Here is a 27,255-nt window from a genome sequence, read left to right as displayed (position 1 = left end):
GACCTGCACGGCAGCTGTAGAGCCTGAGCTGGGCCTTCCTGCCCAGCCCAGGGGCACACGGAGCTTGATTAACCAAGGACAGATGGCAGAGGCTGCCTTCAACAGCAGCCGCAGAGGGTCAGCTACCCCCCAGACACCCAGTTGTCTTATCCAGGGGCTGTAAGGGCTTCCAGGGAAGCACAGGCCTGACTCTGGTAGCAGAGCCCACACAGATGGGTGCCTCTGGCTCTGAACAGCCCGGTGCAGGGAGGGGCTGCTGGAGCTCTCTCCAAGGCTGGGCAGGCTGTCGGAGTTGCCTCATACAGAAAAGCCCTTCAGGTGACATGAGGGACCTGCACCCAGCCGGCAGCTTTCCATGTCCATGAGAGCCACGGTTTGTCCCAAACCCTTGGAGGCCAGTGGGGGACGACACTACTGGAGATAAGTGCCAGCCAGGAGGAAATTTTTATCAACAAGGCAAGAATTTGGCCTAAGGGCAAAGGGAGAAACCTAGAGAGCCATAATCCAGCAGGGCTCAACCCCACGGCCTCACATCTCTGAGGAATCGCACTCAGCACAGAGGCAGGAGCAGCCCCCGGAGGAAGCACAGTCTCCCCAGGGAAGGAGGAACCGTGGCTCTCCTTGGCACTCACGCTGCTAAACCACCTGTGGCCTCACCACTGCGCGCGAGAGGTTGAGATCTGCCATCACACAAGCACGGCTGCTGCTCGGGAGCGCAGAGACCCAGCCAGCTCCACGCTGGCGAAGGGGGGACAGAGAAGTCCCAGTGAAAGCTTGCCAGCTCTAAGCTCTCACTGCACCAAAGCAGAGAGGTCACTGTGAGCCTAGCTGGACGGCATTTTGGCACCTAGCCTCCTCCCCAAGCACCATCTGGGAACGTCTCCCTGCCCCAACACAGCTCCATCAATGTTAGCCCCGCGGACATCCAGAAACCACATCGTACCCGCCTGGCGTACGCACCACAACTTCACTTTTATTAAGTCAAGGTCTTCCATCTTTGCACGTAGAAAATACATAAAAAGTCCGTTGCTTTGTAAACAGTCACAGGAGCGGTAAGGCAAACAGAGAAACAGCCACATCACCTTATTACCCCACTGCCAGGGCAGCAGGCACCCCTGCTCTCAAACACACGTGCCCTCAGGGGGAATGAGAAAGCACAGTGACTCCCCGTGTGTGTAGGACAATCAAAGACACGGGGCACCTGTGATGGACACAGCTCTGCTACCTCCACTTCAAACTGAGCAGGCCCGGGGGTGAAGAAAAAGGTGGGGGAGAAAATTAAGCAGCATCTCTGGTTACCTGCACTCCAGTGGAGACACAAAACACAAGTCCTAGAGTCTGGCCTGGGCCCAAGCTGAGGTGACCTTGGGCCAAGCGTAGTTTGTACCAGCCAAATTCCCTGGAAAGCGCCCCAGCCCTGCGCTGTGGCTCTCCTTCCCATTAGGAGCCCATGCTGTTGCAACTGCAAACCCAGTGGAGACATCGCTTTTCCAAGATGGGAGGATCCCTGGTGCAGGAGGCTGCTGGGGTCCTTCGGCAAAAAGAAAAATGACAGTGGGACTTCCCTTCGCCAGGCAGGCCTTAGTGAAGGCCAGAGCCACAAAAGCCACTGGGTACCAAACTCCCATCTGTCTTGATGGGAACCAGGCACTGCAACACTTTGGTGGACCTCTACACTAGCATCCGCCAAACCCCGAGCTCCCCCATCCCCACAGAGATGAGGTGGCTCTGTGCTCCCTGTGTCCATGAGGACTGGTCAGCACATGTAGGTCTCCGTGTGGTGGGCACCCTTTTCTTGGCACCAAGGCGCAAGGGGGGTCCTTCAAGCCCCAGTGCCTGGCTCTTACACAGGAGCCAGGGGAAGGGGCTTGGGAGGCAGCTGGTGCCTGGGGCATTCACAGTCCTGTGTGGAGCACAGATGGACTGTATTTAAACAAGCCATCCATTAACCCGAGGCCAGCAGCTCCTTCCATCTCCTGTTCTTGTCCAGGAAAAGCAAGTCTTGTTTGCTCACATACATCACATCCTCTGTACCCCCTCAAGCACAGCATGATCTCAAGAGACCCTGGCATGCTGATAACCCTTCCCCGTTCCCGGGCACGCAGAGGGCGCATAGGAAGCGGGGGATTGCTGGAGTCTGTTTCTGTCGCAAGCTGAGGGCACAAAGGTTGGAGCTACCTTGGAGGAGGCAGGAGCGACATGTGACGTTGGCATAGTCCCTCAAAACAATCATGCTGTGTTTGGGGTTTCCTTCTCATTCCCCATCTGGAGCTCCCCATCTCATCTCTTAAGAGCTGGGAGGAGGGCAGGGGTGCTCAAATCAGAGAGGAGGATCTGGGGAGAAACGTGCGCATTCGGGTAAAGAGCCCTTCCCCACCGCTCAGCAGGCCAGCCAGAGCTGGGCGAGCCCGGCTGCACTGCCCGGGAGCTGCTGGGGACAGCACACGGTGAGCGCGGGAGTCAGGCTGAAGCCACCTCTTGTCAGAGACCACATTCATACACAGCACGTGTTGGTACAGAGAGGCCAAATGTTTCCACTAAAAAGTGCCCCCTCGCCGTCCTCCCACCCACCGCCGGCTGGTCACAGAGGAAAAGAAACACAGTAAGAAATACATAAACATGTCACGATTCACCTTCCCACCACAACAGGCTGGGCCAGGTGCCACATCTGCCGAGTGCACTGCTTTGAGAAGACGCGCAAGGAGCCAAGCCAGATGTGCACAAAGCTCCCTTCTGGAGCTGGGGTGGGCTGGACCCTTATCAAAGACGCAGCAATACATACACATAAATTCCTCCCTTCCCCAGGGTTTTAGAAGCCAAACAAAGAACGAGGAAGCTTAAAGACTGAACAAGAGCAGTTTTCTGCGGAGGTTTAACTACCCCCAGCTGAATCTGCAGCTGGAGGAACTGCCAAGCCCAGAGAAAGCACTCAGAAACAGAAGTGAAACTATCCAGAAGGGCTAAGGAGGAACAGCCCAGAGCAACACCAGCAACAGAGAGTGTAAACAGCCAAGGGAACAATACAAAAATGCATTAACATAGATTGCTTTACCCCCAAAGCGTCCCTTTAAACCTACACCTGGCCCAGTCCCATTCCTCCAACAACCACCCTGGAAGAACAGGATTTGAAAATCAGAGAAGAGCTTTGCTCTAGCGTAGTGTCTCCAGTCAGTCAATGCGGTCACAGCACCTTTTCTAGTGAGTGAGCAACCCCTCGGCGCCAGAGGCAGGGGCTGGCAGTGTAAACATTGCACTGGTGTGTCGCTATCCGTGGGGTCTTCCCAACCCTCCTTCCACAAACGACACATGTCACCGTCAGGCTCGGTGCAAAATTCCCACTTTCTGACAGAAAGCGTAGCTCAGAGGCAGATGTAACAGTAACTTTGCAGCACTTTGAGCTGGAACAGAAGGCTGGCGAGATGAGTCACAGGGACACCAAATTCAAACCAAACAAAACACTGATACAGGAGAGGACTACAGGGATGTCACCTTGTCTAAGCTACTGGGGTTAACATGGTGGAGGAATTGCTGCACTCAGGCACAGTAAAACTCACTCGCTTTACAGCTTATTCAAACCAGCCAGGGCCCATCTGCCTGCACTGCCTAGTGCCTTTGCTTTCTGCCAAAACAGAGCTCTCCCTTTCTGCAGACGCACCATTTGTTTTACACGCTCCTGACCACAGCACGTCCTCACTGATTGCAAGTTAAAGCATGGATAGCAGTTCCCTTTATACAAGACACACTGTCTCCCTCTAACATTGCTGTCAGAACAGAGAGTTTAAACTGTGAAAGTGCTGGAGAGATCTCCTGACCCAGAGGTAGGCAGGCAAGAGCAGTGCACTTGCCTGTGCAAATCCCAAATGCGATCCCTTACTGATGTCTACCCCTGGAGCAGTAGAAAGGATTTGACCTGGATGTCAGCACGGAGTGAGCGGGGTTCTGAACCGTGCGGTGTCACGGTGCGCTCCCCTCCGCTGGGTCCGAGGTCTCTTTGTAGTGATGCTCTGGTTTTACCAGAGAGTCAGGGCTGAAAAGCCAAGCCTGACTGCCTGGCGTGTCAGGACAGTGAGATACAAGTCCCTGCAGGGCTCTTTCAGCAAAGCCCCAAATTACAACGTTCCTCTTGTATGTTCCCAATATACTAAGTTATTTTCTCCCCCCACCCCTCTGGTCCTATGGGAAATCTACTTCCCCTCATCAGCAGCATGGACCAGCCCGGAGAAGGAGTCAAGCTGTGAGGTCCACAAAGATGGCGTTGGCAGTGGTCTGTCCGAAGATGAAGGCTCCGAGGGTGACCATGAACACCCCATAGCTGACCTGGGCCCACCAGCTGTGGATGCACAAGGACAGGGTGTAGTTAGAGGGGATCTGCATGCCAACGCCTGCAGGGAAAGGGGAGAGAGGGGAGGTGAACTTCAGTTACCTGACTGGTCTGGATTCTTGGATCTCAGAGAGTTTGGCCTGGATCAGGCAAAGCCCTGGCAAGGAGGAGAGGCAAATTAAATCCAGATGAGGACTGTCCCCTGGAGCCTGAGCAGACACCCTGCAGGCCAAAGAGCTGCTCATCCAGAGAGATAAGAGCTGTTCTGCAGAAAGCAGGAGGGACATGTCCTCCCCTATTTCTCCTTTTTCTTCCAGCCAGGTAGATGAATCCCAGGGCAATCCCAGCCACCTCCCAGCCCGCTCCGCAGAGGGGCAAAGCACATTGCTAGCAGATGGGGTAGGAACTTCCCTTCCAATCCTAACCCAGTCTCCTGCCTCTACCACACTCCCAGTTATGGAGCAAAGACCCCAATCAATATAGTTGGGCTGTCAACCAGCCTCACACAGCACCTTCACCATTCTCAAAAGGGCTCTTGGTTCCTGTGCACCCATCCTGCTCCCTCCTTGCCTGAGATACAAGGACAAGAGACCTCCGCTGCCCACCAAGCGTCCCGGGATGATGGGGCCATACCTGGGAAGACGAAGATGAAGCAGGCAGCCAAGCCCCCGATAACAGAGATGACTTTGCCGATGTCGGGGATGAACAGAGCCAGGAGGAGAGTTAGGAGGAACCAACTGACAGTCTGGAGCAGGCGCCTTCGCCGCTCCCGCACCACGTCCTCCTCTACCGTCACCCCAGTGTAGCGGAGCCAGAGGCCCTCCAGGACAGCCCTGTGGGCACAGACCCAAGCAAGGGAGGTTTCCTGGCAATGCCCTCCTGCCCCTGCCAGTCCCTGCCACCTCCCACTGCTCACCGGCCACAGAAGTGCAGGATGGGGTAGGATGTCAGCACGCACAGGATGATGAAGGCCCGAGCAAGAGCAACAGGGATGTCGTTGGAGGGGTAGGAGAGCAGCACGTCCTGGTCCACACTGGCCCCAAAAGTCAGGAACCCACAGACACCTGCCAGGGAAGGAAGCAATCAGCAGGGGACAGGGGAAACTTGTGTCCAAGTTGCAAGACTCGGAGGGATGTGACAGGACACAGGGGTGTGTGCAGGGTGAACCCCCCCTTCCCTCTCTGTACGTCCCTCCCGCACTCTCTGCTGACCAGGGGATCTCTGCTCTCCAGGAGCTCACAGGCCCTCCAGGGACATGCCATATTCACACAAGGCACCGTGAGGTCCCCTCACTTACCAGTGCCTGTATAGACAAAAAGAGCGATCACCATGGCTGCTGTCACCACTGCCCCCCAGGTCTTCACCTCTGGCTGCTTCATGCTGTTAAAGACGGGCACGCTGCTCACGTGGCACTGCCCGGGACACAAAGAGAGCACGGTGAGACACGGCGGGCTGAGCTGGAGCGAAGGGGAGCCAGGCAGGATCCCATGGGTTATGCACGGCTAGAGCAAAGCGCTACTGAGAAGCAAAGCCATCATGAGGCCCCAGGTTTGTCGCTGGAGGAAGCGATGGGGAGACAGGCTGCCCTGGCAGCTCCCTGGCTAGGATAAAATTGATCCGTCTCCCCCCCGATCCTATTCACAGCCCAACTCTTCTCTGCTTAACAAAACACTACTCTCCCTCCGCTGGGGTTAGTTCTCTGCCATTACAGGGAGCTGAACTCGCTTGCCATGCCGCAGCCTGGGTGCTGGAGGCTGCTGGCTCTCAGTTCTGTTGGGGGATCCGCTGTTATCCCTCAGCTCCCCTGGGGACTAGACCAGCCCCACACCCAGGCAGCCACGAGGCTTGCAGCCTTACCTGGAATCCGAAGCAGATGGTGGGCATAGCGTTGAACACAGCCATCCACGTGGAGGGGCTGGCAGGAGAGAAACACCCGCCAGTCAGACTGTGCAGGGAAGGTACGGGCCCCCCCGCACAGAGCCCCCTCAGAGGAACGACAAGGGACATTCGGTAACAGGTTCATTTCTCAGCAGATCTGCTTCCTCCTCAGTTACCACTTCCCCCCCATGTGGGATGATGCCTTTGCAGGAATAAAAGTTTTCCCAGGGTCTGGCACTCTCTGAAGACCAGAGCCTTTCACTCAGATAAAACCAGGCCCTCTTAGAAGCTGTCAGAGATGTCCAAAATTGAGAAATTACAGGAGTAAAAGAATCAGTAAAAAAATAAGGACCCGTTGGGCAGTGCTGAGAACTGCTCTAAGTTTTAGACTGCCCTAAAACCCCTGGGACAGCTGTGTCTGCCCACGCTGGGTCCAGAAACAGCCCCACAGAGCAAAGGAAGGGTGAAGCCACTCAGACTTTGTCAACAAAGGAAACAGCCAAAATCACCCTAAAAAGAACCACAGACCTCTCATGTCCAGGTGAGCACAAACACTGCAAGGGGAACTTTGGGCCCAGCTGTATTGGGGCTCAAATTAACTCGCTCCCGACAAAAGCATTCACGGAGCTCTGGGGACCCAGGCATCCGGGAGGACAGGGCCCCACTGGCAGGGGCACAGATCCCGTAGGAGCAGTGTCTCCAGCGATTCCCCAGAGACTGTGACTACATCTCCAGGGTCCTTGGTGGGACACTGAGCCCTCACAGGATGCAGGGTTGGCAGCCACCTTTGATAACCCAATGGGTCCTGCTGTAACTGTGTCCTTCTGTCTGTGTCCCCTATTGTCCCCAGGGATGGCTACCTGTCCAGCCAGTTGTAACCACTAGGGCATTCCTGCTCCCTCTCTTTCCCTGTTCTTCTAGCCCCTGTGGTCTCCTAGGTCCCAGGTTTGGGGGATTCACCCCACTCCTTACTAGCCTGCAAGGCGCACTTGCAGTGGAGGGCAGATGAGGATTCTCTGATGTCTAAGCTCATGCTGTAGTACTGAAGAAGGGGAGACGGGGACCAGGACAGGGTGCCTCCAACAGGTCTTTCTCCTCTCCCTCCCTACCTGTTCCCATGAAAGGTGCAGCGATGCAGCCTCGTGGAGTTCTTGGCAGAAATATGCTGCTTCCCTGGGACTAGGGATAGGACTTGGGAAGGAACCGTCTCCCACCTATGCATCCCTCATTTCAGCACGCCTGCTGGGCTCTGCAGCGTGTCAGGGTCACCACCAGCAACACGTCTCCTGCACGTACCTGGTGGGGATCTCCACAGGTGCAAGCTCCTTGTCAGGCCAGATGTACTTGATGATGATGACTGCAGTGACATACCATGTGCCAATCACACTCAGGGAGCTGCAAGAGGGGACAGTGGGCCTGTCAGGGTGCTGCCTCCCAGCCAGCAATCGTTACCCTCAGTAGGCTGGAGAGGCTCTCCTCCCAGTCTCTGCAGCCCTGTCTTTCTCCCAGGACAGCCTGGACCACCCCAGTCCTTCCCACCAGGACCACCTCTTACCCTCCCTTTCTCCCTCCTCACCGAGAACAGGAATATGCTAGGCGCTGACACCCACTGTCCCCCAAACAGACGCTCACACAACCCCGCTGTGCTCAGGGGCTGTGCTGTGGAGCAAACATGCTCCAAACAAAGGGACAGACTGACCCTGGGTTTTGGGCAGGGATGGAGAAAGAGGTGAGTATTAAACAAATGGCGACAGCGTTTCTAGGTAGCCCTGGTGCAGCTCCAGCAGCCAGGTTTACACCAGGATGTGCAGTAGAGCAGCACTGGCCAGCAGACCACCTGGCCCTGGGTCCCGAGGGACCCTTACTGGCCTTCCTTGCTGCTGGGTTGCCAACTCCAAAGACAGCAGACAAAGCAGCTGAGACCAGTTCTTCCCTCCAGGGAGCACAAGTGAGGGACACAGGCCCCAAGGAATTATATCATGTCTGCACAGTGCTCAGCAGCTCCTCTGTTTCCCAGGTGGGGAAACTGAGGCACAGGGAGGAGAAGGACATACCCGAACTCTCAGGGGTTGGTAGCAGAGCCAGGGCCAGAAAGGGTGTCTCCACTCTCAGGAGGGTACCAGCTGGCCCAGGCGGTTAGCATGGCCCAGCTCGCAGCCCCGGAGGGGTCTCCACACCTACCTGGCATATTTCTGGAAGCCGATCTCCTTGGGGATGGAGAGGGGCAGGATGAGGAGGAAGGCAGTGATGCTGATGGTGAACTTGCGGTCCGTGTACCAGTGGCTGCTCCCTGCTCCCTCGGGCTCTGTCACCAGCGCAGCAATGACTGTGGGGGAGAGCTGAGGCTGTCAGGGTGCAAGGCAAGGACATCTCCCCTTTCAAGGGGAAGGGAGGGCAACTGAGTTTCTCTCAGGACACTTACTCTTGTCCTCCTGGTCTCCGATGATGATGAGGAAAGCGATGCAGGTGCCAAAGGTGTAGACAGCAATAGCCACCTCACACAGCACGCCAGGTATCTTCCCACACACGGCCCACACCACCTCCTGGTACGTCCGCTCATTGCTGGCCTGCGAGCAGTACGCCAGGATGACCAGGCCTCCGATGATGAAGACCAGCATGCACTGGAGTGGGGAGGAAACACGGAGGAGGCACAGTGAGGGAATGGCATGCCAAGGTCCCCGAAGCCACCCCAGATACCCATACCCAAACACACACTATCTCTGCTGTCCTTCAGGGCCCTGCCCCACACCTCACCCAACAGGTCCCTTCCAGGAGCTCACAGTCCCCCGCACCCCTCACCGGGATCTCCAGCTCCCACCCATGCACCCCTTCCTCAGGGTGCCACGTGGGGCCCTCCCCTCCCTGCCCTCTCACCATCTGCAGTGTGATGCCTGCAGCCACGCCACCGGCCATGTTGAAGGCAGCAGGGAAGTTGAGCAACCCAGCCCCAAGGGCAGCGTTCACCACGATGAAGACAGCTCCCAGAGCGGAGGTGGCCCCCAGACTGTCTCCTTGGCTCTCTCCACTCTTGGGTACCGTCTCCACACTGGGGCTCTGTAGGAGCCTGGCCCGTTCCCCAGCATCGGCGCTCCACTCCCAGTCCTTGTAGTCGCTGTTGATGCTCCCGGTGCCCTGAGCCATCTTCCGTCTGGTGGCAGGAGCCTTCCGTCCTACCACAACACGCACTGCCCTCTGCGTCCCACCAGCGCTCCCACGCCGGGCTCAGCCGACTGCCACGAGGAGCGTCTCCAGCAGCGCTGGCTCCATCGATAGCAGGGCAGCAAACAGCCGGGCTGGGACCGCAGCAGTGCAGAAGACCCCTTCACTGCTCCTAGAAGGGACACAAGAGGGACCAGAGTCAGTTAAGGATTGTCGGGAAACTGAGTCAAGCCCTGCTGTCGTGCAGGCTCCCCTCCCATCTGTGCCTGCGGATGGGCCCCCCAGCGGGATCAACCCAAAAGCCTCTGGTGTCCTGCAGCCTACATTAACAGGAGACAACCCAGGCATCGGACAGGAGCACACGCGAAATCCATTCACTGGGTCTCAGCTCACGCACATTGCACTCAGGCACCCTAATTTCAGCAAAGATGCTACGGGATGGAGGGAGATAGGAAGAGAACTCACCTCTCGTCCTCTGGATTCAGGGTGAAGACGCTGCTGCCTTCGGACGGTGGATTGCACCCTGGTCACACGGCTGAGGAGCTGGGACCTCATCACAGGACTCACATTTCTGCAGGCACGAGACCCAGTGTCACAGCTCACTTCCTGAATTCCAGCCCCAATTTCTGCAAGCTCTGCAAGAGCTGCCATGCATGTGCTTGCTGGGTAAAGTTCAGGGCCTGGCTCAACGAGAACGACCCGCACGCACAACAGGGAACATCACGTAACCAAGGAAAACAGGACCAGAGCCTACTGCAGCAAACAGCCTCCCCTCCCCACGTGCACCCAGACTGCCACGGGATGACCGCCAGCACAAGGTGTCTCAGAAGGGTTTGCAGAAGAGCCTGCACCTGCAGACCTGGTGTTTCCGTCACGAGAGCCCCTGGGGGTTGGACAGTCCAGACCTAATCCCAGCACCTCTCTGAGCTCAAGCTCAGCTCTCGCAAACCCTCTCCAGACACCGAGGGAGCCTGGCAGGGCCTCACGGGGACCTTCAGAGCCACGGGAAATCTCTTTTTCCTTAGACTCTTCCTGACCAAGTGACCCGTTGTTTCTAGGCTATTTATTCCCATGCTTTTGCTACAGATCTTCAAGGATTTCTGGGAAAAGAGGAAGAATAGCAGAACTGGGCAAAGGAAGAAGAACAGCAACTACTCCCATCCGGAGGTAGGAGCGCAGAGGGGACAGACCCCAGGCCACCAGGCTGGTGGGCCGCTTGATGCACGCGGGGTCCCTTTTGGCCGAGCTCTAATGCTCCCGCCTGGGCGAGAGGCGGCGGAGGCTGCCCTCCTCGCCCGCGAAGGGCGCTGGAAGCGGAGGGCTCGCACCACCTCTGCGCCTGGCCGCCGTTTTGCTCCGCTCGCTGGGAGGCCACATCAGCCAGCGGTGCCCGGGCCTCGGTTTCTCTGAAGGTTAATCGACACGGAGGGGGCAACAGTGGGCCGCGGAGCACCCCACGCGGTGAGGGGGCCCTGGAGCCAAGCCTGGAGCCGCGCACCGGACACCGGCCCCACGGACGCCCTCGGCCCGGCAGCAGAGCCACGGCGGGCGGCGACGGTCACCCCAGACCGGGCAGGGCGTCACCCCAGATCCCGGCCCGTGCGTCCCCCGGCCGCGCCGTGCGCCAAGCCCGCGCCCTGCCCCCGGCCGCGCCGCGGCCCCCTGGGCGCCGGCTGCGGCAGAGAGGCCGCAGGGGCCGCAGCCCCGCGGGGGCTCCGCAGGGCGCTGCCCCCAGCCGGGCCGGGCCGCGGGGGGGGCCCCGGGCGGCCCCTTCGCCGCCTCACTCACCCGGGCGGCCGGGGGCCGCGCCGCTCCGCTCCGGCCCGGCGGCGCCCGGCGCTCCCCGCGGCGGCGGCGCAGCGCCGGCGCCGCCCGGCCCGCTGCACGCCGGGGCTTGTAGTCCGCCCGCCCGGGGCGCCCTGCCCTCGCCGCGCGGCGCTGGCGGGGGGCAGCCGGCGGCCGCGGGAGGGCCGCGGCGGGGCGCGGGGCGGGGCGGGGCGCGGGGCCGGCGCTCTGGCTCCCCCGCCCGGCAGCGCCCTGCGGCAGCAGAGCGCCCGCGGCGCAGCCCTCGCCCCGCGCAGCACCAGCAAGGGCGGGGGAGCCGCCTCCTCCGCCGCAATCCCCGCACGGGAAGAGCCCCGCTCCCCCCGGCTCTGGCTCCTGCCTCCCTTCTGGCGTCGGGGAGGCCGGCAGCACCCCCAGCACACCCCGCCGCAGGCCTGGCCTCAGCCCAACGGGGACCGAGACACAGGCGCTGCTCCGTTTCCCACCTCCGCGGTACGGAGCAGCCGCGTTCAGCGGCTCCCAGGCCCAGCGCAGGCAGGACTGCAGCGGCCAAGGGGCGCGGGAGCACCGGCCCCAGGCGCCCTCGCCACGTCAGCCCAGCAGAAGCAGGAGCACCACGAAACGTCAGTACCCACCACCATAAAAACGGCTTCTTCTCTGCCACCGTTGCCGTTTTATGGCTAAAACGTAAGCCAACGCCGCGTTGCCCAGGCAGCCGTTCAGACAGAGGAGGCAGCAGCGAAGGACAGTCAGAAAGCAACCGCTGTGCTCCAGCTCTATTTTTATTGTAACGGAGAACAGGCTGCAGAAAGGCCTAATGATTACACGGGGTAAAAGGGCTCTCTGAAACCGGGGGGACAGGGGAAGGCAGGCTCTGGAGCAACGCAGAACGCAGGACCACAGCACAACAACCCACCGTCCTACAGCACGATGGGGCAGCACCGAGCGTGGCAGCACGGAAAGCGGTTATTGCACAACTCGGAGAGAGGCAGAGGCTGTAGGCATCGGGCCCTGTAAACAATCATTGCAGTTAAAGTGCAAACGGTCTGCTCTGGGGCAGCGGGAGGCTGCAGCCCTCCGAGGCTGGTGTAAGCAGCTCCTCTGCCAGAAAGCACGGTGACAGCATATGCTAGACAGACCCATCCCAGCTCTGAGGGTACAGGTTTGCACTGGTAATGAATGAAAACCAAGGACGGCTCTGCTAAATGTCCTGGTACAACTGCAAAGGAGAAAGGCGTCAGTTGGGAGAGCAGAGCCACAGGATGGAGAAAGCTCGTTCAGCTGCAAAGATACGCCTTGGTGTCTGCCTAGGGAACAACCTTTGCTTGCTGCAAGGAGAAACTCCATCTTGCCTCAGCGGCTGGGCACAGGGCAGGCAGCCTTTGGGCACTTGCACTCTCCCCAGGAAAAAAAAAGCAACAGCTATGTTCAATGGACTAGGCTGCAATTTTAGCTGCATGAACTTGACTCCCACCTTGAACAGGTCCGTCCGCATGCCCTGGTGTGTTCGGGACAAAGGGTGGGTGGCAACTGCCCTCTCTCTACGGAGGACCCTCAGAAGACAGGGTTTCACTGGCCATAACGAGATCCCCTGTGCTGCCACGTCCCTGAGAGGGAATGTTTGGTACCCGGAAAGGACAGGATCCAGCGGTGCTATCATGGGAGGAAGGCCCCAGCTCAACAAAGCCATGTGTCAGCTTACTTTGGATGAAAGATCAGAGTCCAGGTCTGCCCTAGAAGGGCTTCCCATCCTCTCAATCTCAGTTTAAAATGAGAGAATGTTTTCTGAGTCACCAGCTCGCAGACTTCCCTTGAGACCTTTCCCTCCTGCTTTCTAACAGCACCAGAAGCCTGGCTGGACAGAGCAGACAAGAGGAGGACACCATGGCACCCTGGTGTGAGGGTGCACATGGCTGGCCCCGTGTCTTGGCTCATAGCTTTGGGACAAACACAGACAGACTCTTCTTTGCAGGGAGGGCTGACAGGATCAGGGAACAGGGCCGGGCTGTTGGGGTTGGTACAGGAACTGGGAGAGGCAGAAACCAACAAACAGTAGTTTTCAGAGTATGTTCTTATTGAGGTTTCACCTCAGAGTACGGAAGTGAAGCCAGGAGAACCAGGCAGGTTTAGAGAAGTGACAGTGACCTGCCTTACGTACCAACACCACTGTGAATTACGCCTGAGAGGCACCTCCCAGCTGGAGAGAGCTAAGCCAACAATGCAGCGGATTTCAGTAGCGAGAAGTCCTCAAGCCTTTGTGCTGGTTCTCAGATGGCAGCTTCAGTGCTGCCTGGCCCTTGGCTAGTCCAAAGCCCAGCTGCAGACAGGGGAAGGAGGACGGAGCCTGCAGGCAGCAGGGACAGGCTGGGGAGGTTGCAGGAGCGTACCTGAGCAGCCCTCCCACTCAGCCCACCCAGCTGCCCCTCCACTGCTACTGCCAGCAAGCAGCAAACAGCCTTACAAAGCCTTCTCATGGAGAAACGAGTGTGGGGACGCACTTGTGCCTACGCTGGTAGGATGGCAGGTTGCTAACCATTTGCTTCCTCCAATGTATAGGGGTGCTGGGGCAGACGGAGAAAGGATGAACTGCAGGGGAGAATGGTTCTGATGGGAGTAGAAGCCAACAATGGTGCCCCTGCTCAGCAATGTAGGGTGATTTTGACTAGGCCTCTACAACAATTCATCTACAAGATACATTCAGCAGCGGCGTTAAGTGCTGTGGTTGGAAGTATTCTGCTTGCTTCCTTCCCCTCCCATTCTTCCAGCAGCAGCATGAGACTGAGGAAGGGAAGGCCAACAGCTCCAGGGCACACCTTTGTCTTTACTTGGTGACTTGATGGATGGCGTGAGCCAAGTAGCCCACATTGCCCGACGTAACTCCCGCTACAGAGATTCGGCCGTCCTTTGTCATGTAGATGGAGAACTCCTTGGTCAGCCGCTCCACCTGGGATGAAAGAGCAGAGTTCAAAAGGCAGGCCAAGCTCTACTTTGTTAGCAGAGTGCAAATCTACCCAGCTTGCCAGAAAGAAAAGCAACAGGGCACCAGCAGATGCTGCACCCACACCAATGTTGTGCATGCTGGGAAACAAAAGACGTTGCTCAGCTCTTGGGCAACACACAAGCACTTCAGATGTTCAGCCAGGACAGTCACTTCACTTGAGCTGACCCTACAGGTCACCACAGAGTGGCTTTAAGTGACTGCTTCCTCTCACAGACAAGCAGGCTACATTTGCTTTCAAACTCCGAAAGCACAGCAGGGAGCAGGGCAGGACACAGGTCCCCAACATGCTCCAGTGCCGCAGGCTTGGAGGATGGTCCTCATAGAGGGCAGATTGCTCATATGGGCTCATTTAAGCATCTGCAGTCAAAATCCATCTGAAAAAGATTACAAACACCATCCCGAGGCCACAGGAACGATGTTTACCTGCTCAGGCTTCAGCCCTGTGAAGCAGAACATGCCAATCTGGTCGGTGATGTGCTGCCAGTTGTGGGAGGATCCCTCTTTCTTGAGGTTGGACACCAGCTGAGTTCGCATGCCGATGATCCGGTCAGCCATGCTCTTCACCTCCACCAGCCTGAGGAGCCAAGCCACGAATCAGAGCACAGCTGGGATGCACTGACACTGCCCCCTCCCTAACTGCCTGGGAAGCAATCCTCTACCCCTGGAGGGGCCTTATACCCCCAGAAACCTGGGATGTATAACCCAGTCACTGCCCACAGGCACACGTTCTCTGGGTGGCACAAAAATCAGGCAGATGAGCAAAGCCCAGAGCATGAACTCGCTGCTCCTTTCTCCTGGTATCTGAAAGTGGCTGCTACTTATTCCATAGCTGTCAGACAGTACTAACAGAGTCTCACATCTCTCACTTCCGAAAGCTGCAGGAGAGCTGGAGAGCTCATGGCAGCACTCTCCAAAACCACACAGGATAGTTTCTGGGGATAAACAGAGAGGACAGGCAGACATTCCCTGCTCCAAGGCAGCGCAGCTAGGAGACATCTCTGCCGGGCCCTGCATCAGGCACATGCGTCAGCCTGCCAGAACAGCACAACTCTCAGCGAGGCCACGATACACTGCCAGGCTTTGTTCTGCGAGGCCACCTGCCTGCGGGGACTCAATGCCAAGGGGCTGGGAGAGCAGCACAGGCTGAGGCCAGGGAGCAGGCTTGGGGTGCAGAGGTTACATTCCTCTGTCTTATTCCCAGGGGGCTTAAGCTTCCACTTCCCCCACGTGAGACATATTAAGTGGCTACAATGCCTTAGTCAGCCTTCTGCACTCCGGGGATGGGCAGCTCCTGCAGCCTTCAATCCCAGTGGAGCTTTATCCCCTTTAGTGTTCTCCGTCCTGGTAACACAGAGGAGCCCCCACGCGCTAGGCTCGACTGATACTAGCCGATGCCAGGACACAAGCGTCTGAGCAGGCCCCCATTCCTCCAGGGCAAATGAGTGGCACATGTTTCTGACTGCACTGCTGAAGCGGCAAGTTGCCTGTGACAGTGCCAAGCGGCAAGCACAACACGTGGCTACCACAGAGAGACTTCACATCTCGCTACCATGAGCGGTAGGGGTTCCCTCTTACCACTCCTTCCGCAGGTCAGGGCTGTTCAGGATGAGAGAGGCGATGCGGGCTCCGTTTATGGGCGGGTTGGAATACATGGGACGGATGAGGATCTTCAGCTGTGACTCGACCCTCTTGGCTTCCTCTGCATCACTGCAGATCACCGTGAAGGCACCCACACGCTCCCCTGAAAAAGCAGCAGTCAGGTCCCAGCCTCTGCCCTTGGTTACGAAGGGCTGGGGCAGGACCTGTCCAAATGCCACACAGCCTTACATTACAAGAGCCCTGCTCTCTTGGAGGGTCTCCACCTCTCCCAGCCGGTTACCTCCGGTGCCCCGTTCAATACCACAGGACGGGCGCAAGGAGCAGCTGGGACCGGGAGCCTGCCAAGCACCTCTAGAAAGACACCAGCTGAAAACTGCAGGCAGAGGATCCCCCCAGCATCTTGGATGAAGCGCCACCCGCCCTGCTCACCGTACAGCCCCATGTTCTTGGCGTAGGACTGTGCCAACAAGATGTTGATGCCCTGCTCGATGAAGTGCCGCACAGCCCAGGCATCCCGGTTGATGTCCCCGCTGGCAAAGCCCTGGTAGGCCATGTCAAAGTACACGAGGAGGTTCCGTTTCTGCCAGTGAAGAGGAGAAAGAGCGTCACGGGGGCTGAACACCCCTCCAGGCTGTGGGAACTAGGGCAGCAGGCTGAACAGAGCCATGTAGGCAGCAGCCTGCTCGGTTGCGACTGTGCTCCTCCACAAATAGAGCCATTCTCTTTCCTTTGTCTCAGGAAAGGCAGACTAAGAGCCACAGCTACCCACTGCACATCAGAACAGTATGCAAAGACCCTCCCAGTTCATTTATGGCTACAGTCTGGCCTAGGAGGGAGGAGTGCATTTAACAGCAATGACTTATTCCATGTCAGTGTCTCCTGTATTATCAGTTTCCAGGAGTCCAGTTTTTCACCTCCCCCCACCCATCCTCCACTTCAGGAACTGAAGCACATGAGAGATCTTCCAGCATTTCTAGTGCGCCAGCATCAGGAGAACCCCCAGCTACCACAGCTTGCTCTTTCAGCCTTGCTGCACTCCCCCATCTCCCTAGGAAGGTGCCAGCAGAGTGACTGCTGGACTTGGACTATCAAGACTCCCCGTGGTCAGCTGGAAGCTTGACCTGAATGGGTACACTTGGCTGGCTCCTGTCCTTGGTGCAGGAACAAGACACCCATCCTGGCTGCAGGGAGGGGAGTAGCCAGTAGCTCAGCAGAGACCAGATGCCACCCGTGAAATCTCAGAGACACAATTCTCCCAGGAACAGCACAGCACCACTGGGACCCTCCACTGCTCACCTTCACCGCAGCAGCCAACTCCTTCCATTGCTCCTGCCGGGGATCCACCCCGGTGGGGTTGTGAGCACAGGCATGCAAGAGGATGATGCTCTTCTCTGGAATTTTCTAAGAAAGATGTTACAGAGAATGAATGATTAATGATGTCTGGGCACTCTTAGTTGTTGAGATGAAGCTACCAACCTAAGCACACATGTAGCCACAAAGATGGTTTAGAAAGCTCTGCAATGCCAGAACTCTGGAGGAGCAAGAATACAAGATGTCTCTTACTCTCACATATCTGACAAGTTCTGCAGGGTCTCCAGCCTTGATAAATCATCATCAGGCTCCCAATTGCATTTGGGCTAAAGCAAAAAGCTTACACATCTCCCCACACCACCTCCATGCACCCAGGCCCTAAGGGCAACTTACAGAAATGTCATCCATGGCTCCAGAGAAGTCAAGGCTGCATGTCTTGGGGTCGTAGTAGCGGTAAGACTGAAGCTGCAGGCCAGCATCACGGAAAATGGGTGTGTGATTGCCCCAGGATGGTTTGGGCAGATATACGTCACGACTAGACTTGAAGAACCGTTGCTGATCAAGGGAAGGAGAGCATGTTCAAGTAGACTGAACAGATTCAAGCAGTTAGAAAAACCTGAAACATCAGCTCCCGTAAAAAGATTCCTTTCCTTCCCCCACTGGCCAGGGACTCACCAAAAAATTGGCTCCAATTCGCAGAGATCCAGTCCCGGAAATACCCTGTACAGTGACATACTGCAAGGGAAGATACAAATACATGAGTCTGAGCTGACACAGCACAATACAGGAAATGGAGCAGTCCGTACATCAGCTCTGGCAGATCCACTCCTCAGCAACAGCTCCTTCGAGCAGGGACACGGGGCTGGAAGGGACCGCATGGATCAGTGAGTCCAGTTTGTTGCTCTGTCCTCATTCACCCACAGCTCTGTCCTGAAAATACGTGGGTTCCCCCTCTCCTCCCAAATCTGACAGGATGAGCATATACATCTCCTTAAACACACTCCGCAGCAGAGCTGAGTTCCGGGGCTGAGTCCACGCTGGTTAATACACTAACAGGGCAGGGAGCTGGGACCCAGGCAAGGCTGAACCCTCATGAAGGGCTGGTTTACCACAGCTTTCGGAGGTAGCAATTATTGTTGAGCCTATAGCCAGCCTGCAACTGTGAGGCACGAGTACCCACACCAGCCCTACCACTCCTCCTGGGCACCTACATACAGACCGTGCAGCGCTGCCCACCCCCATGGCTCCCAGCCCACTCCTTACCCGGCCACTCTTGAAAGCCTCACTGTTTTCACCCAACGCCAGTTCTGCTGATGCCCTGGTGAAATCTGCTAGCCCTGCAATGGGCAAGTACTCCTTGTCCATCTTCTTAGATGCTATCTGGGCCTCTGCCTGGAAAGAAGGAGACACATTCAATATGGAAGGCGTCACCAGTACACAGCTCAACGTCTCTTCTCCTCACATTTGCCGCTCAAAGGCGACAAAGGATCTTGTCTGACAGGAGCTTCCTTTTGGAGATCGGGGCCCATTCAAAGCCAGCAACATTTCTGCAGACACCTCACTCTTACCATGAGGGCAAGGTTCCCACCAGCTGCCAGAGCCCTCTCTCGTTAGCACAGTACAGCAGAGCCGGGTAACCAGGCGCTAGAGGAGAGAGCCCATTAGCAGTTAATGTGGCTGCACAGGGACCTGTGTTTCTTTGCTCAGGCTAGAATGGTCCTGCAGGAAGGGGAGACCCGACTGTTACTGAACAGCATAGAGTGGCTCTATACAGGGAGACACATCCTAAAGCTAAGTAGGGTAATAAGCTCTTTGCAGGCCTTTGTTATACTGGGAATGACATCAAACTAGGTGAAGCATGTTAAAAAAATACCCAGAAAACCCAGCCAATTTTGGAGGTGGGCCAGCTTTCAGGCAGGCTGCTCATCTCCTAAACATGGCCCCCCCAGCCTTGCTAATCTCAGTCCCAACCCTCTTTAACACTAAGCTGGTTTCAATTCACCACCTCTTTCAAGTAGACCTAGCATCAAAAACCAATCCAAGTCCTTATCTAACACAGGGGGCAGCAAGAACAGCGGACCACACGCCACACTATGGAAAAATAGTGATGGAGCCACATCCCAAGTGCTCTGGGAGCCTTATTCCTGCTCCTAGAGGAGCTGGACAGAGGCTGGCAGCATTCAGATGCCAGCAGGAAGCTACTTCTGCGACACCACGCAGGCTTCCTGGTTGTGACCCGGCTGCAGTATGCTCTGACACAGGGAGAGTGAGGACAAGGGATGGTTAGCAGAGGAACTGCTTTAAATCCCACGCTGGAACATGGACAAGATATCCTGCCTATGCCAAGGAGACCAGCCAGTTACCATACACGTCAGCTTCCAGGTATTTAACAGCTTACTTCTATACTTACAGCTCTAAAGGCTCCAGGCAAAGTTACCCCACCTTCTCCATAATCCTCTCAAGGGCAGCATCCACATCCAGCTCCCTGGCTGGAGTTTCAGACTGGCTTATGGAGAAACTGGTAACAAAGGCTCAGCAGAATTTCTAATCCAATAAAGGGACAATGTCAGCTCTTTCTTTCCCATGTGGGCTGGCCCAAGAAACATCAGGCTATTCACAAGAAACACCTTTAAGCCCAGAGGACAGCTGAATTGGAGAACTCATGGAAGGCAGCAACGAATTAGATTTACTTGTATGGGAGCAAGACACACTTTCCCTATTCTTCCTCCTCCTACTAGAACAGCTGGCTCCACTGTCTCTCTGTAGCATTAGTACTGCTAAAGGAGATATTTAGGAACAATGTCCTGTTCTACTAGAGGCAAAGCATGTTGTAAGGACCAACAGGCAAATCTTGCCTAGGGACTGCATGTGGGGGCCTTCCCACTCCCAGTGCCTCCCCAGGGTGCCTGGCACCTGGATCTGATCCTGCCCTGTGACCAGTGGCAGGCTCACCTTGCGAACGCAGTTCAGGACATACGGCTTCCCATTGTCATCTCGGTATGCCCCCACACCCAGGTTCATCTTCTTGGAGTTGGTGTCGCGCTTGAAAGCTTCCGTCACCCCCAGGATAGGGTCGGGGGGACCCATTTCCACGTGAGACCACCATGAGCTGAAAGGAGAAACAAGCTAAGGATTAGGTGCAGGAACTGAGCCTAATCTGAGCAGCAGGAACAGGGCTGGTCTGGCAGCCTGCACCATTCACAACACGCTGGCTAAGGCCTCAGCAGCAGCAGGCTCCCCAACACCCCAAGTGAGGTGCTGTTTCCTAAAGGGAACAGCCCACGGCTTCCCCCTGCTCCACACAAGCCAGGTCTAAATCTGCAATGAGTCCAAGTGAGCACATTCCCCAGTTAACTCAGTAGCACATCAGCAGCAGAGTTTGACAAGGTGGGTGGGTTTGCATGATAAATAAGCACATCTCTCCCTGCCGCATGGCAGAGAGTAAAAAAAGAAAAGACAGCTCTGCTCCTGCCAGGCAAAGCAGGAGGGGACTTTTGAGAGAAGCCACCAAAGGTTTCCCAGGACATGCAGAATTTGGGGAGAGCCGGATGGCATCCTTCCCCCAGGGATCTCTGAAGAGTATGGATTGCTCATGGAGATGGGCATAGAGATTCAAAAACAAACACACGTGCTGCGGCCCTGGCTGAACAGAATTGATGTAAGCACTGGTGCGTGACCTCGAAACCTGGCAGGGACACGCCAGCTGCCCAAACAGAGCATCCCAGCGCCCGGAGCAACACAAGGCTGGCGCGGGACTGCTGCGTAACCTACTTGCCCTCCCGGGCAGTGTCGCACCAACTGGACACAACAACAAACACATTCAGCTACTAAGCAGCACCCTTCCTGTGTGCACCAACAGGACATACACAGCGAGAGAGGAAAGGTCAAGAGAAATCTTCCCTTTTAACCACTGGGGAAGGTACAAGCCTTGCTAAGAGAATTATCCAGGGGGAAAATCTCCCTCATGCTCCATTACCTGGCACTGCATTTTAGATTGCAAAATGGGCAAAGAGCCTCAGTTCCATGTGGCTGAAAATAACTGGCTTCCTCTAAGTCATTAATGGGTAGAAATGGCCCTGTTTTCCTTACGTGCCGACACCATATAGGCCCCAGGAAACAGAAGCCTTAAACTCTTATACTCTGATCACCTGCCACCTCTCCAGGGCTGGCTCATTCCTGCAGGTGAGCTCTCTCTCTAGGGAACCTTGTCCAGATCCAGGCAATTGTGGGAAACACGAATACTGAGCCTCTTCCAAACTCCTGGAAGGGCTCTTGGGCCTGAAAACTAATCTGCTTTTTCAGCAAGGTTGGTGGACCTAACAAAGATATTTCCCTTCCCTGTCCTACAAACTTTGGTTCCCTTGAGAGGGATGTCGTAGCCAAACACTGTTTTCCTAGGACGTGCACAGGACATTCTTCCCTGGGTGACGAGCTCCGATTCGAAGGTCTGTTGTTCCCTTGCAGCCAAACACGAAACCTTCCTGTGCCAGTAGGAGCTCTGCCCAAGTCCCAAGTCAGTGCTCCTTGCTCCCTAGCAGCCACTCTGTAAACCACCTGCCTCCATCCTGTTGGCCGGACTGCCATCCTGAAGACACAGAAGCTCTCTTAATGTCAAGGACAGACCAGTCCGCGCTATAAAAAGAAACCCTGTCATTCTCTCTTTGGCCACAGTCTCTACCCAGTCCCACACTTGGCCTCTGCAAGCTGTAGATACTACAAGAGGAGAGGTGTGGTGGTTTTTAACCTGCCTCACAGAGGCAGGCCCCTCTCAAACACAGGATTACTACAGAGGACAACTCAACACAGCTCTGACTGCCCTGGCACACAGCATCACCCACTTATCCAGACACCCAAGCTCCGTGGCGGGACGCGGCACGTGGCACAAGGTAGATTTGGTTCATCTCCCCTGGGAGGGGATCCAGTCTTGACAGCTAAAGGAGAAACACAGAACGAGATTGCTTTTATAGCTAATGTCACCACAAATCACCTTTACAGAGAGAGTTCTTTGGCCCGGGGAAGGCAGCCTCACGTGAAGACAACAGCCTTTCGTTATATGGGAATTGGCATCCTGGGACCAGATTCTGCCCCAGGCAACGCAGGAGGCCTCAAACCAACCCCTGACTAGTCAAACCCCCTGTTGAACGCTGTGTGCACTGTGCTGTGCTCTGTGTGTGTGTGCGTGTGCGTGTGTGTGTGTGTGTGTGTGTGTGTGTGTACTCTGTCGTACTGTGACAGATACAGAAGAGCAGAGCACTTCTGAAGACAGCATGGCCTAGGGGGTTAAGGAAGGCTCTAGTGCTCATGGGATCAGCAGAATTCAAAGTCACTTTCCCCACCACTCAGACCTGTTTCAGGTCTGTTTAGACCCTGCTTAGTCACTACATATACCCGCTTTGCATGTATGTACATGTAGATTGCCTCTCATCTGAGCCCTAGACATCGTTTGTCCTGTTCAAACTTAATTGCTCTCCTCATCATTATAGTATTCCTAGGAAAAAAGGCAGTGAACGTGTACAGGCAGACACCCCTCAGGCAGCTTAAAAATGGAAGACGTGTTTAGCATTTTCTAGACCGCTAACCAGAGCGGTAATTAAGATTTGTTAAGTACAGAATCAGCTCAGAAAGGAGGATGAGTCAGTCATGCCACAGACACTGACCGTCTGGAGGGACACGGGCTGCAGTAAGCGGTGCGGGAGAAGCTCAGAGAGCTGAGCCAACCCCACCAGGACGTGTGGAAGGCCGCTGAGGGGGCTGTCTGGGCAAAAACCTGCTGCGGGTTTAGGAAGCACGCAAGGCTAAGCCTCTCCCACCTTCCTGGCAATGGAGGGGGCAGGGGGGAGAGAAATGCCCTTTGCACACAAGCACACCCCTCTGCAGGAGTCTACCTGGTCTAAGATTATTTTCGTTCCAAGGGCTGCAGTAGCTTGGTCATCTATTTTAAAGAGTTGCTGCTTCTGAAATAGCGACAGTACCATCTTTCTGCTGTGCTTTTCACCAAGCTGCCTACAGTGTTTTAGGTATTTAGGTCCCAATCCTGCAAACACTTAAGCAGGTCACTGGGTTCTAATGTGGCACTGCTGCAACTACCGCTGATCCCGCAGCACTTCCCTGAGCTCCAGCACTCCTGAGAGTTAAGTACTTTCATTCTGAGCCGCTGTTTCTATCAGCTTAAGACAGTGAAGGGTAGGTTTACAGGTGATTTTCCTGCTCTTAGCCCAAGGGTTTTGGGGTGAAGGCTAAAGAAAGACTCTGCTTTTTCCAGGGAGTTGAGCCGGCAAGGAAATGAGAAAACAGTCCAGACTGCGTTGTCCAAACACATCAGGATACCCAGCGAGATCACCCATTCAAAGCTTTCTGCACAGGGGTTTGGGACAAGCGATCCAATAGGGATCCAAGGCTCCATATTCTAATATATAGCCACCTCCATGGTATCACAAGCATCTGATTTTTTAATGTGGTGTCTCTGCATTGCACTATATTTTATTTCAAGCAATTAAAGGAGTGCTAGTGCTAAATAAAGGTCAAAGTTATAAACTGCATGTCCTCTCTGCCTACACTCCAGGGCTGGGCATATTTCAGTGCACAGACCTAAACAAAAACAAGTTTAAGCTGTGGTTGAACTACTTCAGGAATATCAAATGTAAGCCAAAGACAGCATTTTCTTCAGCTTCTGGACTTGAACGTAGGTGGCCTGAGGCTGCATTTAGATGCTGAGCAGACCTGTTGTTCAAGTAGTCCCTGTCCCCCCACCAGCCAGTCTGAAAAAGTGCTCAGACAATTGATGCAGCTGAAAAACAAGTTTTTGCCAGGTTATTTTTCAGCCAGGTTGGTCTTCCAAGCCAGTTCAATGCACAGCTACACGTGTGATGTGACAGACAGGACAGAGAGGGCAGGAATGTGCACCAGGAACTGCGTAAGACAACAGCACCCTTAGGAAACACATGTGGCACTTGCAGCCCAAGCTGCAGAGACCTTAAGAGCATGGTTATGGGGTCAGGCCAGGCTCAGACAGCATGTTGTCCCCTAAGCAGACAAGCGTTTACAAGCCCATTGAAATTTTACATTGTTGAAGATCCAACGCACATTCCCTGAGGTACGGCCCTATAAGACACTCAATTTCAAAACCTCTGCCAAAGCCGGCCCCTAGGTTGGTTCTGCAAGTTGGAGCAAAGTGGACAGGCCAAAGGCGACTCTGTCCATGATCTCACAGCTAAAGCAAATATTTATTGAAGAACCATGCTGACAGGCTGCCACAGCCCTCTCAAGCCTGAAAACTTCATTGCCCCAGTAAGCTGTGATAAGTGGCCCACCAAGAAAAGCCTTTAAAATCATAGTTGCATGATACATCAGAAAAGCAGACTGAAGGCTATCACCTATCATCAATTAATATTTGTGTGTCAGAGGATCCATTTTAATCATTTCATATCTGTCTACCTCTGTCCTGATTTTGGAGAAACCACTCAGCACAGAGAAATTGTAACAGCTCTGAACACCACACTAAGGTACTAGAGACAAGGACATAGGCAACTGTTGATCACTGCTGGGCATCTCTTATCACCTGACGACGAGGCACTCTTCAGGCACACTGCACAGGAACAACTGACCTTTCCAGAAAGGCCCTTTACTTACAAATGGGATGGTCTGCGTCTCTTCTATGTGACCTGTGTTCAATTTGGCAGTTTACAGTTTGCTGTATAGCAAACGCGAGAAGAGCAAAACTGTTGCCAGTGTTGGCACCCCCCAGGCTTACGTACCTTTCACAGGCCCCCTACGGAAAAGGCACAGGACCCAGGGGGCCAAGGGCGGAAAACACAGCATCTAGATATCTGCTCCTGCTTGCTGGTGAGGGCCGGAACACTGCCTCAGAAGCAGCAGGGAGCGGGAGCATTCAGCCTAGAGGCAGACAGGGACCATGCAGGATAAAGCAGGGTTAATGGCTATCTAATAGGGCTGCACCTGCTGGAGTGGGGAAGGAAAAAAGAAAAACCGCTCTGCAGCAGTGACAAGGAAGTGCTCCCTAAAGCTACCCGGCGGCAGCCCGGGCCAGGAGCCAAAGGACTCTGGAAAGCAGCAAGGCCCTGCCCAGGCCCCGCGCACGCTGCGCCTCAGCAACTGAGCGCTGGTCACGGCGCTCCCATCAGCTGCGGGGGCCACCGTGCTTGGGGCCCTGACACACCGGGCGCTTCGCAGGGCTCCAGCGGCCCCGTGCCCTTACCCCGGTCTCTCGGCGGACGCCGGGGGCGGCAGAGCCCAGCGCTGGCAGTGCGGAGGAGGGAGCTGCGAGCCCCTCAGCGCCGCCCCTCCCCTGCCTGCTGCTGCACACCTGAACACGTGGCTGCGGCGCGGCACTGCCCGCCAGGCACCAAAGCTCCCGCCCCACTGCCCAGCGCCCAGGCTCCCCCCGCCCCCGTGCACGCAGCCCCCGCGCTGCACGCGCCCCCGCGGCGCCCTCTAAGGCGGCCCCTCAAGGGCAGGCGGGCGGCCCCGCGCCCCGGCCGCAGCCAATCAGAGCGGGAGGCCGCGGCTCGCCTTGTTCACCCAGCCAATCCGCGCGCCCGCCTCCTGCAATCCCCTCCCCCCATCCTCGGGACGTCACCGGCATCTCCGGCGCCTACAGGATGCGCGGAGGGACACGCTTGCTCCGCGCGCACACCCTGCCCCGAGCCCCCTTGCCTTGCCCAGCCCCGCTCCGCCGCTCCCCTCCCCGCCCCGACCCACACGGGCGCCGGCACCGCACGCGGCGGCGCGGCGAGGCGCGGGAGCCCCTCCGCCCCGCTCCCGGGGGTCAGGCCCGCCCCCGCGGGGAGAGCCGCCCCCCAGCGCCGCCGGCCCTCACCTGGCCCGGGCGGCGGCGGTGGCGAGGCGCGGCGCGGCGAGGAGCCGGCGGGACTGCAGCAGAGCCATGGCGGAGGCGGCGGCGGTGGCGGGCGAGCAGCGGGGAGGGCGGCTACCGGCCTCGCGCGCGGCCCCGCCCCGCGCATGCGCCGCGCCGCCGCCGCGCCGCTCCCTGACGGCCGGGGGGGCTCGCTGCAGCGGCGCCGCCCGCCCCGTGGGGGCGCTGCTGGCCCGTACTGGGCTGTACTGGGCCGGGCGGGGCTCGGGGGCGCCGGCCGGGCTGCGCTGGGGGCTTCCCCCGGCAGGGCAGGGCAGGGCAGGGCAGGGCAGGGCAGGGGGCTGCTGGCCCGACCCTGGGCAGCGGGGGAGCAGCGTGCCGGGGCAGCAGGGACGCGGCCGGGGAGCGGGGATGCTGCCGGCGCGGCCGGTGCCCGGCCGGAAAGCTGCGCCGGCGGGTGGCACTGCTGCTCCACCGGCGCTGCCCGGGCAGGACTGGCTTTCCGGGAGGCGGAGGCAGCCCTGGTGCTCTGGAGGCGGCTGGGAGGGATAACTGGGAGTTACTGGGAAATGCGCATAGGGGAAGGGGTCTGGGACAGCCCGAGCGTGCGAGACCGGGAGCCGCTACCCAAGGGCGCGAGGGTTTAGCCAGCACCAGGAGGGAAAAAAAAAAAGCCCGTTACGGACACTTGTCCGTCTGAGACCACAAGCACCAACACGGCCGAAGAAAGCCTCCTCCAGAGCCGCAGCTGCTGGGCCGTCTGGCCGCTCCGTCTCTGTTGCGCCCCACAGCCGAGGGACGCAGAGGACGGGGGCTGTCCCGGGCCGTACCAAGGTTTTCGCAGCGTAGCTGGCCCGCTTGCTGCCCGGGGGGTCAGGTGGGGCACACGTGTATGTCAGCGTCCCCAGCAGCCAGCCCTTGTGCCCTTACAGCCACACGGCGATGCGCTGGGCGGCCATGCCCTGCCGGCCCCGAGCGGGGCGACGCCAGCGTGGCTGCTGTGCGGCGCGAGGTACCGGGCCTCCCTGCTGGTCTCGAGGGTGGCAGAGAGACAGGGGACCATAAGACATCCCTGCTGGCCATGCATCCTGCTGGTAGCAAACCCCAAGCCTGGTTTCGTACAGCTCGAGGCCCTTGGGGAAGGCGTTTTCTGTGTGTGACGGTGGTCTGAGGGTCTGGGTGAAGCTATTCCTGCAGGGCAGGTGTTTGTAACTTCTCCTTTCACCCTCCCTTGCCCCGAGATGAATTTCCTGGGCGCAGCAGGGACTGGCTCTGGCTGTGGTCTCTCCCGTTTCACTGCTGTCCCTCTGTGGTGGCTCAGTAGGAGCTGGGCAGGTCAAGGCAATGATTCGGTAACTTTTCTTTCCT

At 56.9% G+C, this 27,255-nt stretch overlaps 2 protein-coding genes across 3 annotated transcripts; both read right to left on the bottom strand.

Annotated features, from left to right (window-relative positions):
* Positions 1-953: 953 nt before the first annotated feature.
* On the bottom strand, positions 954-11,360 carry SLC38A7 (solute carrier family 38 member 7). Of its 2 annotated transcripts, none has more exons than XM_064519437.1 (12): positions 11,147-11,360; positions 9,824-9,929; positions 9,074-9,530; positions 8,622-8,820; positions 8,381-8,525; positions 7,496-7,594; positions 6,179-6,236; positions 5,619-5,733; positions 5,238-5,385; positions 4,955-5,154; positions 4,424-4,478; positions 954-4,330 (listed from the first exon to the last, which is right to left on the bottom strand). In XM_064519437.1, the coding sequence occupies exons 3-12, from the start codon at positions 9,338-9,340 to the stop codon at positions 4,228-4,230; spliced, it is 1,389 nt and encodes a 462-aa protein (XP_064375507.1). In that variant the 5' UTR covers positions 9,341-9,530; positions 9,824-9,929; positions 11,147-11,360; the 3' UTR covers positions 954-4,227. The 2 variants fall into 2 exon arrangements, with proteins under 2 accessions (XP_064375507.1, XP_064375508.1); XM_064519438.1 differs by having other exon boundaries at positions 9,074-9,527.
* A 547-nt stretch (positions 11,361-11,907) lies between these two features.
* On the bottom strand, positions 11,908-26,042 carry GOT2 (glutamic-oxaloacetic transaminase 2). The gene is made up of 10 exons (XM_064519439.1): positions 25,891-26,042; positions 20,007-20,163; positions 18,318-18,446; positions 17,730-17,789; positions 17,448-17,609; positions 17,040-17,144; positions 16,173-16,323; positions 15,720-15,885; positions 14,568-14,718; positions 11,908-14,087 (listed from the first exon to the last, which is right to left on the bottom strand). The coding sequence occupies exons 1-10, from the start codon at positions 25,956-25,958 to the stop codon at positions 13,965-13,967; spliced, it is 1,272 nt and encodes a 423-aa protein (XP_064375509.1). The 5' UTR covers positions 25,959-26,042; the 3' UTR covers positions 11,908-13,964.
* Positions 26,043-27,255: the final 1,213 nt, after the last annotated feature.

This window comes from Dromaius novaehollandiae, chromosome 13, assembly GCF_036370855.1.
Source record: "Dromaius novaehollandiae isolate bDroNov1 chromosome 13, bDroNov1.hap1, whole genome shotgun sequence".
Taxonomy (NCBI): Eukaryota; Metazoa; Chordata; class Aves; order Casuariiformes; family Dromaiidae; genus Dromaius; species Dromaius novaehollandiae.
This window is presented reverse-complemented; position numbering and strand designations above follow the sequence as displayed.